This window comes from Haematobia irritans, chromosome 3, assembly GCF_050003625.1.
Source record: "Haematobia irritans isolate KBUSLIRL chromosome 3, ASM5000362v1, whole genome shotgun sequence".
Lineage (NCBI taxonomy): Eukaryota > Metazoa > Arthropoda > Insecta > Diptera > Muscidae > Haematobia > Haematobia irritans.
The window spans coordinates 56977900-56991724 of NC_134399.1; the positions used below are offsets into that span (position 1 = coordinate 56977900).

Sequence of the window (13825 nt, forward strand, 5' to 3'; positions counted from 1 at the left end):
GTGCCGCGGAAAAAATATACACCACTGAAAGAACGTCTGATTTATCTTCATGTTCGTAAAGATGATACTTTAACGTAAGAAATAAGATCAGCAAGAGGAAAATCGGCCGAAAAATGACAAAGTTATAAGCAATTGAGTGAATAAATCCGATATCAAATCATGTAAATATGAGCCCCTCAAATGTAAGGGAAAATGAAACCGTATAGGAAATTTCGTTTCAGCGCCACCTATATGTGAAAAATGAGTTATATACGAATACAATTTTTTGGAAATTGGCATAAATTAGCCAAACGAGAATAGACAGAAAAGCCAAATTTTAACCGACGATAAACTGAAACCATAGCTATCGATTGGAATAAAAACTTTTTGCCAGAAATCTTCGAATCGCAGTAATTTTACACATACAAAACAGAGAGAAATGTGTCCACTGTGGCCAAATGGAAAAATATGGGGTTCCAGATTTATATGTGGAAGACAGATCTTTTAGTGCTCTATCCGATGGTAAAAACGGATATTGCAAAATGTGTTTGGGAGTCTCAACTCAATATATGGTCTGAAAAAAAGTGGAGGCACTGCTCCTAAAGAGAAATGTGACCATGGTGACCAAATAGTAAAAGATGGGGTTCCAGATTTATATGTGAAAGATAGACCTTTTAGTGCTCTACATGATGGTAAAAACGGATATTTCAAAATGTGTTTGGTAGTCTCAATATATGGCCTGGAAAAAAGTGGAGGTACTGCTCCTCGAGAGAAAAGTGACCATTGTGGCCAAATGGAAAAAGATGAGGTTTCATGCATAGAAAATAACATTACAAATATTTCCAATTAAAAAGTAGAGTGAAGTTGAAAACGCAATTAATTAAAAAATTAACTTTTTAATCAAATTCAAAAATATTGTAAACAAAATGAGTGACATTTATTTTAACACTTTAAATATACACAATTTGACAATTGAAATTTGAATTGATTCTATTAACTGAGTTGAAAAGTAGAGATATAGTATTTAAGTCATCTAGAGGTTGGTTTGCATCGCCAAGGATTTGCCTGGGTCAGGAGGAGATTCAGATTATGGATAGGCATCGTTGATTGGGTGTAATTTCTTTTCCGATTCCGTATCAGAGTTTAGGGGACATTGCGCAGAATGTATGGGACCAATTTATTTTTGCCTCTTCCGGTTAAAATTAAATTGCCTCATGCTCTATTGATGTCTCATGTATTATATGGTCTATATTAGAAGTTGTTTCTGGTACTATCTTCCAACACTTTTCCAAGCTGTGCGCATTATCAAGGTAATTGCACGCTTTGTATATATAAAAGGCGTAGAGATTACATTTCTGCATATGTAGTACGATTTCTTGGATATTTGTTTAATTCAACCAATTATATAAATCAACTTCTCTTATCGTTATCGGTATCGACTTGAAACTTGGCACAATTAGTTGTTATTGAAGTAGGCGATATCGGAACACTTTTAGGTATAGTCCTTATATAAACCGATCCACAGATTTGGTTTCCGCACCCTCGTGAAATACCAGATTTCATCAGATACGGTTGAAATTTAGTACGTGAAGTTAGTGAATCGCCTCCAACCCACATGAAAGCATTTTGCAATATCCGCTTACACCATCGGATAGAACACTAAAAGATTTATCTTTCGCATATAATTCTGGAATCCTATCCTTTTCCATTTGGCCACAGTGCTCACATTTCTCTCTAGGAGCCAGGCCATATATTGAGCAGTGCCTCCACTTTTTCTGGAATCCTATCCTTTTCCATTTGGCCACAGTGCTCACATTTCTCTCTAGGAGCCAGGCCATATATTGAGCAGTGCCTCCACTTTTTCCATATGGACACATTTCTCTCTGTTTTGTATATGCAACGCTACTGCGATTAGAAAGATTTCTGCAAAAGAAATCCAATCGAAAGCTATCGTTTCAGTTTATCTTCGGTTAAACTTTGGCTTTTCTATCTCTTCCCGTTTGGCCAATTTATGCCAATTTCTATGGAGGATTATATCCCAAAAAAGTTTATATTCGTATATAACTAATTTTTTCGCATAAAGGTGGCGCTGAAACGAATTTTCACTCACACAAAAATACCATTTTGGCTGATAAGTCCCCGTCTGACACATAGATGGCGTCGCTTGTATTAAATGCATATTATTTTTATATAGTACCAACCCAGCAAAAACTAGGTAATCACAACTCATTAAAATTTACATTACCAGCAGTAAAACTCTCATTACACGTTGCATTACATTGCGATGAATTATAATGACTAACTTATAATGACAATAACAAATACTTCTCAGTAATGTGTAATGATTATTCTCAAAATGTAATGCAGTTGACCGATAATGGCTTAATAAAATGGAATAAATTATGCCATAATTAACTATAAACATCAACAGAATTGTGCAGTTACTTAAAAAATTTAAAAAAAACAAGTATATACGGCCGTAAGTTCGGCCAGGCCAAATCTTATGTACCCTCCACCATGGATTGCGTAGAAACTTCTACTAAAGACGGTCATCCACAATTAAATTACTTGGGTTGCGACCGATGGCAAGGCATCTTAAAACTTCTTAACACCATCTTGTAAATTGTAAGTTAGTCCATACCGGATATATAATAGACAAAAGAAAGGTCGATTAAATACGCCCGGTATATATAGGGAAGAAATAATTACAAACCGATATGAACGTTTGTGCGATAATTATAGAGCCAGAATTGAAATATGGGAGTCGCTTCTCAGCAAAAAAAAAAAAGCGCCGCCAAAAAAGTAATGAAAATATTCTTTTTGGATCCGGAAGTTGCACAAAATTGACGCAGAAACGATGAATTTAACATGGGCGTGTCATTGGACGGAAGTCCTCCATTTCAATAGCCGTTGCACTGAATTTGCATCACATCTTTAGGTGTGATCCGAATTCAATGTTTTGGATGTAAATTAAAAAATTGTGTGATATTTTGTCAAATAAATAATTTTTATAAATTTTAATGGATTCTAACGCTTACCGGAAACGTTTGACCTCAATTATTTTCAAAAATTCACAATTTTTTCAGATTGGATTTAGCACTTTTTTCGCAAAAATTTAAATGAATTGTACCATTTTATGAATTCTTACTCTGCTTTTAACCTAATTGAAACAAAAAAATTTAAAATTACCCTTTAAAAGTATGAAAACCCCAAGACATAAAAAATTGAATTAAAAGAACTTCCTGGGTAGTTAAAATAAATAACATAATATACGTAAAAGTGAACCGATATGGCCCATTTGCATACCATCCGACCTACATCAATAACAACTACTTGTGCCAAGTTTCAAGTCGATAGCTTGTTTCGTTCGGAAGTTAGCGTGACTTCAACAGACGGACGGACGGACGGACATGCTTAGATCGATTCAGTATTTCACCACGACCTAGAGTATATATACTTTGTGGGGTCTTAGAGCAATATTTCGATGTGTTACAAACGGAATGACAAAGTTAATATACCCCCATCCTATGGTGGAGGGTATAGGTTAGGTTAGGTTATGTGGCAACCCGATGTATCAGGCTCACTTAGACTATTCAGTCCATTGTGATACCACAGTGGTGAACTTCTCTCTTGGTGGAGGGTATAAAAATGTAATCTAACGTTGATTCTGAAGAATTTCCAGGCATTTCATAATAATGGTGATTTAAATGAATGTAGGTAGTAATCACGAATTTAACTCATTAGTTGTTTTAGTAAGTTTCCCAGTTTAAGAATGGAATTAATTTGCGTTTAATGCTGCAATTCATTCTGAGTTATATGCACATCCAAATTTACATCTCTCCTACTGGATTCGTTATAAACGGTATTATGCATTATATTCTTTTTATTATTTTCATAAGGTTTAACATACAATGAAAAAAAAAATTGTGAGGCCAAAGTTTTTTTTGCAAGTTTTGCTTAGCATAAAAGACGCATAACGTTATTTGCCTTGTCCAAGAGTGAATAAACTTTTAAAGAAAGTGTTTTTTCCTTATAGTTCATTCGACTTATACTTTTCTGGCGGAAAAGGTCCATTGTAAAATACGATTTTTTTGACAGATCCAATTACACAGGATTATTCGCCATCTTATTACCTTTAATTTAAGTACCAACAACGTTATAATCGGACATTTCTAACTCGAGATATATTGTATTTAGTGAAAAAGAGCGAAAATTTAAAAATAACGGGATGTCTCAAAAACTTTTCCATAAAAAAATTTAAAATATTTTTCGAATTCAGCAGCTCAAAATACATATGAAAAGTTGATTTTATAAGTTAGTGCATATGTTTGCAACACCCAGAAGGAGACGAGATAGACACATGGTGTCTTTGGCAAAAATGCTCAGGGTAAGCTCCTGAGTCGATATAACCATGTCCGTCTGTCCGTGAACACATTTTTGTAATCAAAGTCTAGGTCACAGTTTTAGTCCAATCGACTTCAAATTTGGCACAAGTATGTGTTTAGATATAGCTCCCATATATATATTTCGCCCAGAAGCCAGAGTTTTACCCTAATTTGCTTAAAATTTTGCACAAGAAGAACAATTAGTACTATAGTCAAATGTGTCAAATTTTATTGAAATCGGTTCAGATTTAGATATAGCTCCCATATATATATCTTTCGCCCGATATGGACTAATACGGTCCCAGAAGCCAGAGTTTTACCCCAATTTGGTTGAAATTTTGCACTAGGAGTACAATTAGTAGTGTAGTCAAGTGTGCCAAATTTTATTGAAATCGGTTCATATTTAGAATAGCTACCATATATATCGTTCGCCCGATTTACACTCATATGACCACAGTGGCCAATCTTTTACTCCGATTTAATTGAAAATTTGCACAGGGAGTAGAATTAGCATTGTAGCTATGCGTGCCAAATTTGGTTGAAATCGGTTCAGATTTAGATATAGCTCCCATATATAGCTTTAGCCCGATTTACACTCATATGACCACAGAGGTCAATTTTTTGCTCCGATTTAGTTCAAATTTTGCACAGGGAGTAGAATTAGCATTGTAGCTATGCGTGCTAAATTTGGTTGAAATCGGTTCAGATTTAGATATATCTCCCAAATATAGCTTTCGCCCGATTTACACTCATATGACCACAGAGGCCAATTTTTAACTCCGATTTAGTTGAAATTTTGCACAGGGAGTAGAATTAGCATTGTAGCTATGCGTGTCAAATTTGGTTGACATCGGTTCAGATTTAGATATAGCTCCCATATAGATGTTTTTCTGATTTCGACAAAAATGGTCAAAATACCAACATTTTCCTTGTAAAATCGCCACTGCTTAGTCAAAAATGACTCTAATTTTCCTAAACTTCTAATACATATATATCGAGCGATAAATCATAAATAAACTTTTGCGAAGTTTCCTTAAAATTGCTTCAGATTTAAATGTTTCCCATATTTTTTTACTAACATTGTGTTCCACCCTAGTGCATTAGCCGACTTAAATTTTGAGTCTATAGGTTTTGCAGAAGTCTATCGAATTCTGTCCAGATCGAGTGATATTTAAATGTATGTATTTGGGACAAACATTTATATATAGCTCCCCAACACATTTGACGGATGTGATATGGTATCTAAAATTTAGATCTACAAAGTGGTGCAGGGTATAGTCGGCCCCGCCCGACTTTAGATTTTCCTTACTTGTTTTTTTGTGCTATCCTTGTATGTACGTAGGTGTATAAAATGTTAATTTAATTTAGTTTAATTTACTTTCTAAGTTCTTACTCAAGTAGTGTCCATCTTACATAATTGATCCATTAGAATCGGTGACAGAAGTATTTATTATTTTCGAGATTTGGATATGAGAGAAAATAAGTAGTTCTTTTACAAACTACGAACAAGTGATTACATATTAGGCGATCATATGCTCTTTATACACTACTTATTTCATGGCCGAAGGTATGCCTGAGGTGAAGTACTTTTCTCCTAGGACATGCGTATGTAAATGTAATCCTGAGCGATGCCAATTAATAAGTGGTTATTAATTTTTAAATAGGCTTACCTACAAGATTACCGGGCAATGAGAGTTTTTGCTGGGAACCTTCAAATGATTCGTGTCAAAATTTGACGTCTGTAAGTCAATTAGTTTGTGAGATAGAGCGTCTTTTGTGAAGCAACTTTTGTTATTGTGAAAAAAAATGGGAAAAAAAGAATTTTGTGTTTTGATAAAATACTGTTTTCTGAAGGGGAAAAATACGGTGGAAGCAAAAACTTGGCTTGATAATGAGTTTCCGGACTCTGCCCCAGGGAAATCAACAATAATTGATTGGTATGCAAAATTCAAGTTTGGTGAAATGAGCACGGAGGACGGTGAACGCAGTGGACGCCCGAAAGAGGTGGTTACCGACGAAAACATCAAAAAAATCCACAAAATGATTTTGAATGACCGTAAAATGAAGTTGATCGAGATAGCAGAGGCCTCAAAGATATCAAAGGAACGTGTTGGTCATATCATTCATCAATATTTGGATATGCGGAAGCTCTGTGCCAAATGGGTGCCGCGCGAGCTCACATTTGACCAAAAACAAGAACGTGTTGATGATTCTGAGCGGTGTTTGCAGCTGTTAACTCGTAATACACCCGAGTTTTTCCGTCGATATGTGACAATGGATGAAACATGGCTCCATCACTACACTCCTGAGTCCAATCGACAGTCGGCTGAGTGGACAGCGACCGGTGAACCGTCTCCGAAGCGTGGAAAGACTCAAAAGTCCGCTGACAAAGTAATGGCCTCTGTTTTTTGGAATGCGCATGGAATAATTTTTATCGATTATCTTGAGAAGGGAAAAACCATCAACAGTGACTATTATATGGCGTTATTGGAGCGTTTGAAGGTCGAAATCGCGGCAAAACGGCCCCATATGAAGAAGAAAAAAGTCTTGTTCCACCAAGACAACGCACCGTGCCACAAGTCATTGAGAACGATGGCAAAAATTCATGAATTGGGCTTCGAATTGCTTCCCCACCCACCGTATTCTCCAGTCTGGCCCCCAGCGACTTTTTCTTGTTCTCAGACCTCAAAAGGATTCTCGCAGGGAAAAAATTTGGCTGCAATGAAGAGGTGATCGCCGAAACTGAGGCCTATTTTGAGGCAAAACCGAAGGAGTACTACCAAAATGGTATCAAAAAATTGGAAGGTCGTTATAATCGTTGTATCGCTCTTGAAGGGAACTATGTTGAATAATAAAAACGAATTTTGACAAAAAATGTGTTTTTCTTTGTTAGACCGGGGACTTATCAGCCAACCTGTTATGTTGCACGAATTCCATTTCACATGACCTCATTCTGCATTTTATAGTATACCTCATGTATAATAACTTCTTACCATAAATGTTTATTAACTCAATTTGTCGGGTATGAAATCTAAGGACCGTTTACATTGAATGAAGACTCCAATTTATTAATAAATAATGACAAAAGCCACAAATTTATAAAATTGGAATTATTTTTTCGGGATCCCGAAAAATCGGGATAATTCCCGTCCAATGATTTTATGGATTTTCTTTTATACTTCATCGTTTTAAGTAACATCATAAAAATATCAAGGCATCCAAAGGTCCATCAGATATACTCGATCTTATCTTGTTGCAGATGAAAAACATCTCCCACAGTCGACACTGGGGGCTAATCACGGCATTCGATATCGAATTCCTAATCGTATCGAAAAAATTGTCGATACGATTAAAAGTTTGGATCATGGGATTCTACCGAAATTTTTGTTTAACTTTTATTGGAGTTGCATTAGTCCTAAATATTCAAAATATGTTCATTATATGTAGATTTACTACAAACTAGCAACAATTCGAACTAAAACTAATATATTTACTATTCCTATATGGCGAAAACAATGTAAAAAACAAGTGAAAAATGTTTTACGATTGCAATTTACCAATCGAAAAAATTGTCGATCAAAAAACTCGATATCGACTCCCGTGATCCGAAAAATTTAGATTTCGATCAAAAGTTCTCGATATCGAATGCCGTGATTAGCCCCCTGGTCTAAGGGTTGTTTATAGTGAATGAAGACACCAATTTCAATTTATTACGACAATACAATAAGCCAGTTTGGGCCGATAATAATAAAATTATTTATTAGAAATTTATTTATATTAATAAAAATTATTTATAATATTAATAAAAATTAAAAAAAGCCAGAAATTTAACAAATTTGGATTATTTTTCGGGATTCCGAAAAATCCCGGGATACGGAATAAATCCTGTCCCGAAGATGCCGGGATTTCGGGATGGAATTAATCCCGAATGACATCTCTAATTAAAACTGAGCATCAAATTGGTATTACTAAGTTTTTGGTGCAATGAAAAGAATCAAACAATGATTCGTTCCCATTTTAAGTTTTTCATACGTTGTACTCAAGGGGCTCATTGGTTCATTTGAGCAATTTATGAAGTACGTCATTACCTCAAGAAAAACCCCAATGCCACCTTTGCAATCTATATGGTTAGCAGACATACTAATCGTTTTATCATTGCTGATTTTTCCTAGGCATAAAGAATAAAAATGAAAAATGTACCCTTTGGTTTAAAAATTTGTTGTTTCCTTTGTTATTTTTAACTTCGTAACCGTTTTTTTTTCTGTTTGTTTTGCATTCTGATATTGGCTACAGAAAAAATATTATTGTTTTTTGAACATTATCTGTTCGACATTATTGAAATCGGTTCAGAGTTAGATATAGCTCCCATAACAGGTTGGCTGATAAGTCCCCGGTCTAACAAAGAAAACATATTTTTTTTGTCAAAATTCGTTTTTATTATTCAACATAGTTCCCTTCAAAAGCGATACAACGATTTTAACGACCTTTCAATTTTTTGATACCATTTTGGTAGTACTCCTTCGATTTTGCCTCAAAATAGGCCTCAGTTTCGGCGATCACCTCTTCAATGCAGCCAAATTTTTCCCCTGCGAGCATCCTTTTGAGGTCTGAGAACAAGAAAAAGTCGCTGGGGCCAGATCTGGAGAATACGGTGGGTGGGGAAGCAATTCGAAGCCCAATTCATGAATTTTTACCATCGTTCTCAATCACTTGTGGCACGGTGCGTTGTCTTGGTGGAACAACACTTTTCTTCTTTATATGGGGCCGTTTTGCCGCGATTTCGACCTTCAAACGCTCCAATAACGCCATATAATAGTCACTGTTGATGGTTTTTCCCTTCTCAAGATAATCGATAAAAATTATTCCATGCGCATTCCAAAAAACAGAGGCCATTACTTTGTCAGCGGACTTTTGAGTCTTTCCACGCTTCGGAGACGGTTCACCGGTCGCTGTCCACTCAGCCGACTGTCGATTGGACTCAGGAGTGTAGTGATGGAGCCATGTTTCATCCATTGTCACATATCGACGAAAAAACTCGGGTGTATTACGAGTTAACAGCTGCAAACACCGCTCAGAATCATCAACACGTTGTTGTTTTTTGTCAAATGTGAGCTCGCGCGGCACCCATTTTGCACAGAGCTTCCGCATATCCAAATATTGATGAATGATATGACCAACACGTTCCTTTGATATCTTTGAGGCCTCTGCTATCTCGATCAACTTCATTTTACGGACATTCAAAATCATTTTGTGGATTTTTTTGATGTTTTCGTGGGTTACCACCTCTTTCGGGCGTCCACTGCGTTCACCGTCCTCCGTGCTCATTTCACCACGCTTGAATTTTGCATACCAATCAATTATTGTTGATTTCCCTGGGGCAGAGTCCGGAAACTCATTATCAAGCCAAGTTTTTGCTTCCACCGTATTTTTTCCCTTCAGAAAACAGTATTTTATCAAAACACGAAATTTTTTCCCATTTTTTTCACAATAACAAAAGTTGCTTCACAAAAGACGCTCTTTCTCACAAACTAATTGACTTACAGACGTCAAATTTTGACACGAATCATTTGAAGGTTAGTACTATATACAAATAATATGCATTTAATACTAGCGACGGAGACTTATCAGCCGACTTGTTATACACCTTTCGTCGGATATACACCCATATTACCACATACGCCAAAGTTTTGCTCCGATCTACGTGAAATTTTGCACAGGGAGTAGAATTAATGTTCTTATTATGCAATTACAAAAAACAAATTGAGCATTGTAAACACATTATCGGTGAACCTATACAATCGTTGGCTATTTCTTTTATGCGTGATGAAGGTGACAGAGGGTATTCAAAAGTAAAAACCGCTTGCTATATGTGCTACCATGATGAGCAAAAAAGGAAGGGTTCTACAAGGCAAATGTGTGGCAATGTAAAAAACCAGTATGTGTGGAGCACAGCTGGGTGTAAACCAAATGATACAGTTGCCCAAAATGTATATATTTTGAGTTTTTATTTCCTCTTCTTTTATTTGTATTATTTTCATATGAAATAATTCAAAACAAATCAGCTAAAAGTATCATAAACCAAAAATATTTACATATGTAAATAGTGGCAGAAGAAAAATACAAAAATGTATTGAAAAACTACTATATTGTAAAAAATATTGTTAAATATGTACATATTATGAAAGAGCACGAAAAAGTAGCCACAAATTGCGTAAAAATCGGATAAATATTGTTGAAATGGCAAGAGTTTCAAAAATGAAATATTTACATTTGTATAGTGCCAAAGTTACACCCAGAAAAAAGCGCCTTCAAAACTAAAAGAAAAAATGTACACCAATTTAATTTAGCCATTTTGTTTCCATTGAGTTAAATTTTTGTGTGAAATAAAAAAATTTACTTGCTTCAGTAAAAAAAATCCTAAACTGAAAGCAGTTAGGAATAGTTCATTAACTTGAATAAGGCATGACATTTTACTAATACTGTTTTCTTCGCGAGGTATAAGAATTTACTACTGAACAAGAATATTTTATTCACCGATAATAAAGCATACGTTAAAATAAACAAAAACCGAACTAAAACCAAGTTTCCTCAAATTTAGTAAAATTTCGTATAAAATGATAATTCTGACTTCCTTTATTATAGACAGCTTATCTTACATGCGAATAACACTTAGCATAGAAAAATATTTTAGTTCATTCGTACTAAGAGGTATTCAATCCTTTCAAACCTTAAGGAAACACACTTGTTAGAATGTAGGAAATTTGTTCGATACCTGTCATCGATGTAATCGATATATTTGCGCGTGGGTTGCTTTTTTAGTTGGAATCGTGGTGTTATGGTATACGGAGTGATTGTTAAAAAATAATATAGTAAAATAATATAATAAATAACAAATAAAAAATATATAAAATATTTCTTATTTTAAATTATGGAGAACATTTTTAGTTTTTTGAAAATTATTGAACATAAATAACAAACAATAAGTTTATCAATGCTCGTGATGGTGTATAAAGATAGAAAACGCCAACACAATCACAACCCCTTCATTTTGGAATCTTCAATTATCATGGAAATTGGAAGTAGCGGTATAATAAACCCATATGTCAAGGGCCAGTCGATGCTGTTGATTCTTAATAAATACATTTAATATATTAATAACACATGTCTTTTATTCTAAATCCGAAAATCTCAATTAATAACCTTGTTTCGGTTTTTATTTTGCTCAAAACCGTTTAAAACCGAAAAATAAAAATGAGTGAAAATTAGTTTTAAATCTAAATTCATCCAAAAAAATAAAGAAAACAACCTTAGGTCTGATAGCTTAATTAGATGGGACAATTTTGAATCTAATAAACGGACCAAAAATAATAATCATTCATTGTAATGTTAAAACAAATTAAGGATCAGTTCGTGCAGTACTTCCTTTATGATAAAAAATTGAATGACGTCAAGGCACTCCCTTTTCAAGCAATATTTTGGATTATTTTTTATGAAACATGACGCTGAAAATACTCGTTTACTGATGGTAGATGTCTTTAGAAGCAAATAAAATAAATTTGTGATTTCAGCTAGTAGTGTAGTCAAACCATAGCTATTAGTGTAGTCATACCACATTTTCTTTCATGTAAAGATATCAATTTTAAGTTGAATTAATTATGAGCACAAATCGATTTCATTGAAAAATTTATCGACTTTTGGACAAGGAAATGCGTCCTCTACGTTAAGCAAAGCTCGCATTCGAATTTTGGGCACAAGAAATCTTTGGCCTCACGACATTTTTTCAGTGTACAATGCAAAATTCATAAACGATACAAGATTTGAACAAAATTAGCAAAAGGCTGATTTATGACTAATACCACCCTTCCATACTATGAAGTAGATATAATATTCCAATAATTTTCTTAATATATTTCACAAATTTTAGCTTCTTTTGGCCCAATTGGAATCGGAGTTAAATGCTGGCAATTTAACACTACATAAAATGTTATTCTATGTAAGACCAACTTTAAATACTATGGAAGTTCTTGCAGGAGCAGTTTCTCTTATAGTCACTGTAAGTAAGCAAATTTGTTCAATGTTTTTTTTTATATATTTCTTATGTCCTGCTTGCATCCATCAAGAATGAATTACGAGGAGGCCAAGCCTTAACATTGCTATTCAATCAAATAAGCTCGCTTACGGGGGATGAAGAATCGCAAAAATTTATGATTCAACTAACGCAAAGAGCGGCCATGCCATATATGAACATATTACAGTTATGGATACAGAAAGGTGTCATAAATGATCCACAACAAGAATTTCTTGTTGAGGACAATGAAGTTATACGGCGTGAAGAATTGCCCGAACATTATTCGGCTGACTATTGGGAGAAACGGTAAAATATGTCCAATGTTATTTTAATGCGTTTTATTCTGATGATCATAAATTTCCAGTTACACCATACGGCGTGAACGTATACCTTGCTTTTTGGATAAAGTTTCCGATATTATTCTTCGCACAGGCAAATATTTAAATGTTATACGTCAATGCGGCAAAAAAGTTACGCCACCGCAAACAATGCATTTGCAATTTTCCCCAACGAATCAAAATCACATTACGGTCATCCAAAATGCATATCGTTTTGCTTCTAAGAATTTGTTGGAAGTTTTGTTGAAGGAGAACGATCTGATGGGTCATTTAATGTCTGTTAAACGTTATTTGCTATTGCATCAGGGTGATTTCATAACACAATTTATGGATGCCTGTGAAGATGAATTAGCCAAAAACGTTGACAAAGTTTTACCGATGACGTTGGAGAATTTGTTGGGCTTAACCCTTCGTTTGTCATCTGCTAAGCACGACCCATATAAAGATGATGTCCATTGTGAATTGTTAACGTACGATTTGGTTACGCAAATGTCAAAAATAATGAATAATGAGGAAGGTGAGTTTAATACAATACAATATATAACGAAATTTTTGGATATTTCACGAAATTTTCAATATACAAATGAAGTGATATTGCTAAAAACTATTGCCTCACAAATTGAAACATACACACAAAAAAGTTTTGTTTTTTGATTTCAATCACGAAAATCGCGGATTCAATCATTATACCCTAAACCACATAGGGAGCCACCGTGGTGCAATGGTTAGCATGCCCGCCTTGCATACACAAGGTCGTGGGTTCGATTCCTGCTTCGACCGAACACCAAAAAGTTTTTCAGCGGTGGATTATCCCACCTCAGTAATGCTGGTGACATTTCTGAGGGTTTCAAAGCTTCTCTAAGTGCTTTCACTATAATGTGGAACGCCGTTCGGACTCGGCTATAAAAAGGAGGTCCTTTGTCATTGAGCTTAACATGGAATAGGGCAGCACTCAGTGATAAGAGAGAAGTTCACCAATGTGGTATCACAATGGACTGAATAGTCTAAGTGAGCCTGATACATCGGGCTGCCACCTAACCTAACCTAACCTAAAC

The 13825-nt window shown here is 34.9% G+C and overlaps 1 protein-coding gene across 3 annotated transcripts in view; it reads left to right on the top strand.

Moving 5' to 3' along the window:
- Positions 1 to 13825, top strand: part of Grip84 (Gamma-tubulin ring protein 84) — a 47063-nt gene that overhangs the window by 13254 nt on the left and 19984 nt on the right. For all 3 annotated transcript variants that reach the window (XM_075299435.1, XM_075299436.1, XM_075299437.1), the window contains exons 5-7: positions 12289 to 12417; positions 12485 to 12738; positions 12797 to 13287. In XM_075299435.1, coding sequence (XP_075155550.1) covers positions 12289 to 12417; positions 12485 to 12738; positions 12797 to 13287 — 874 coding nt within the window. The remainder of the gene's footprint in view (positions 1 to 12288; positions 12418 to 12484; positions 12739 to 12796; positions 13288 to 13825) is intronic.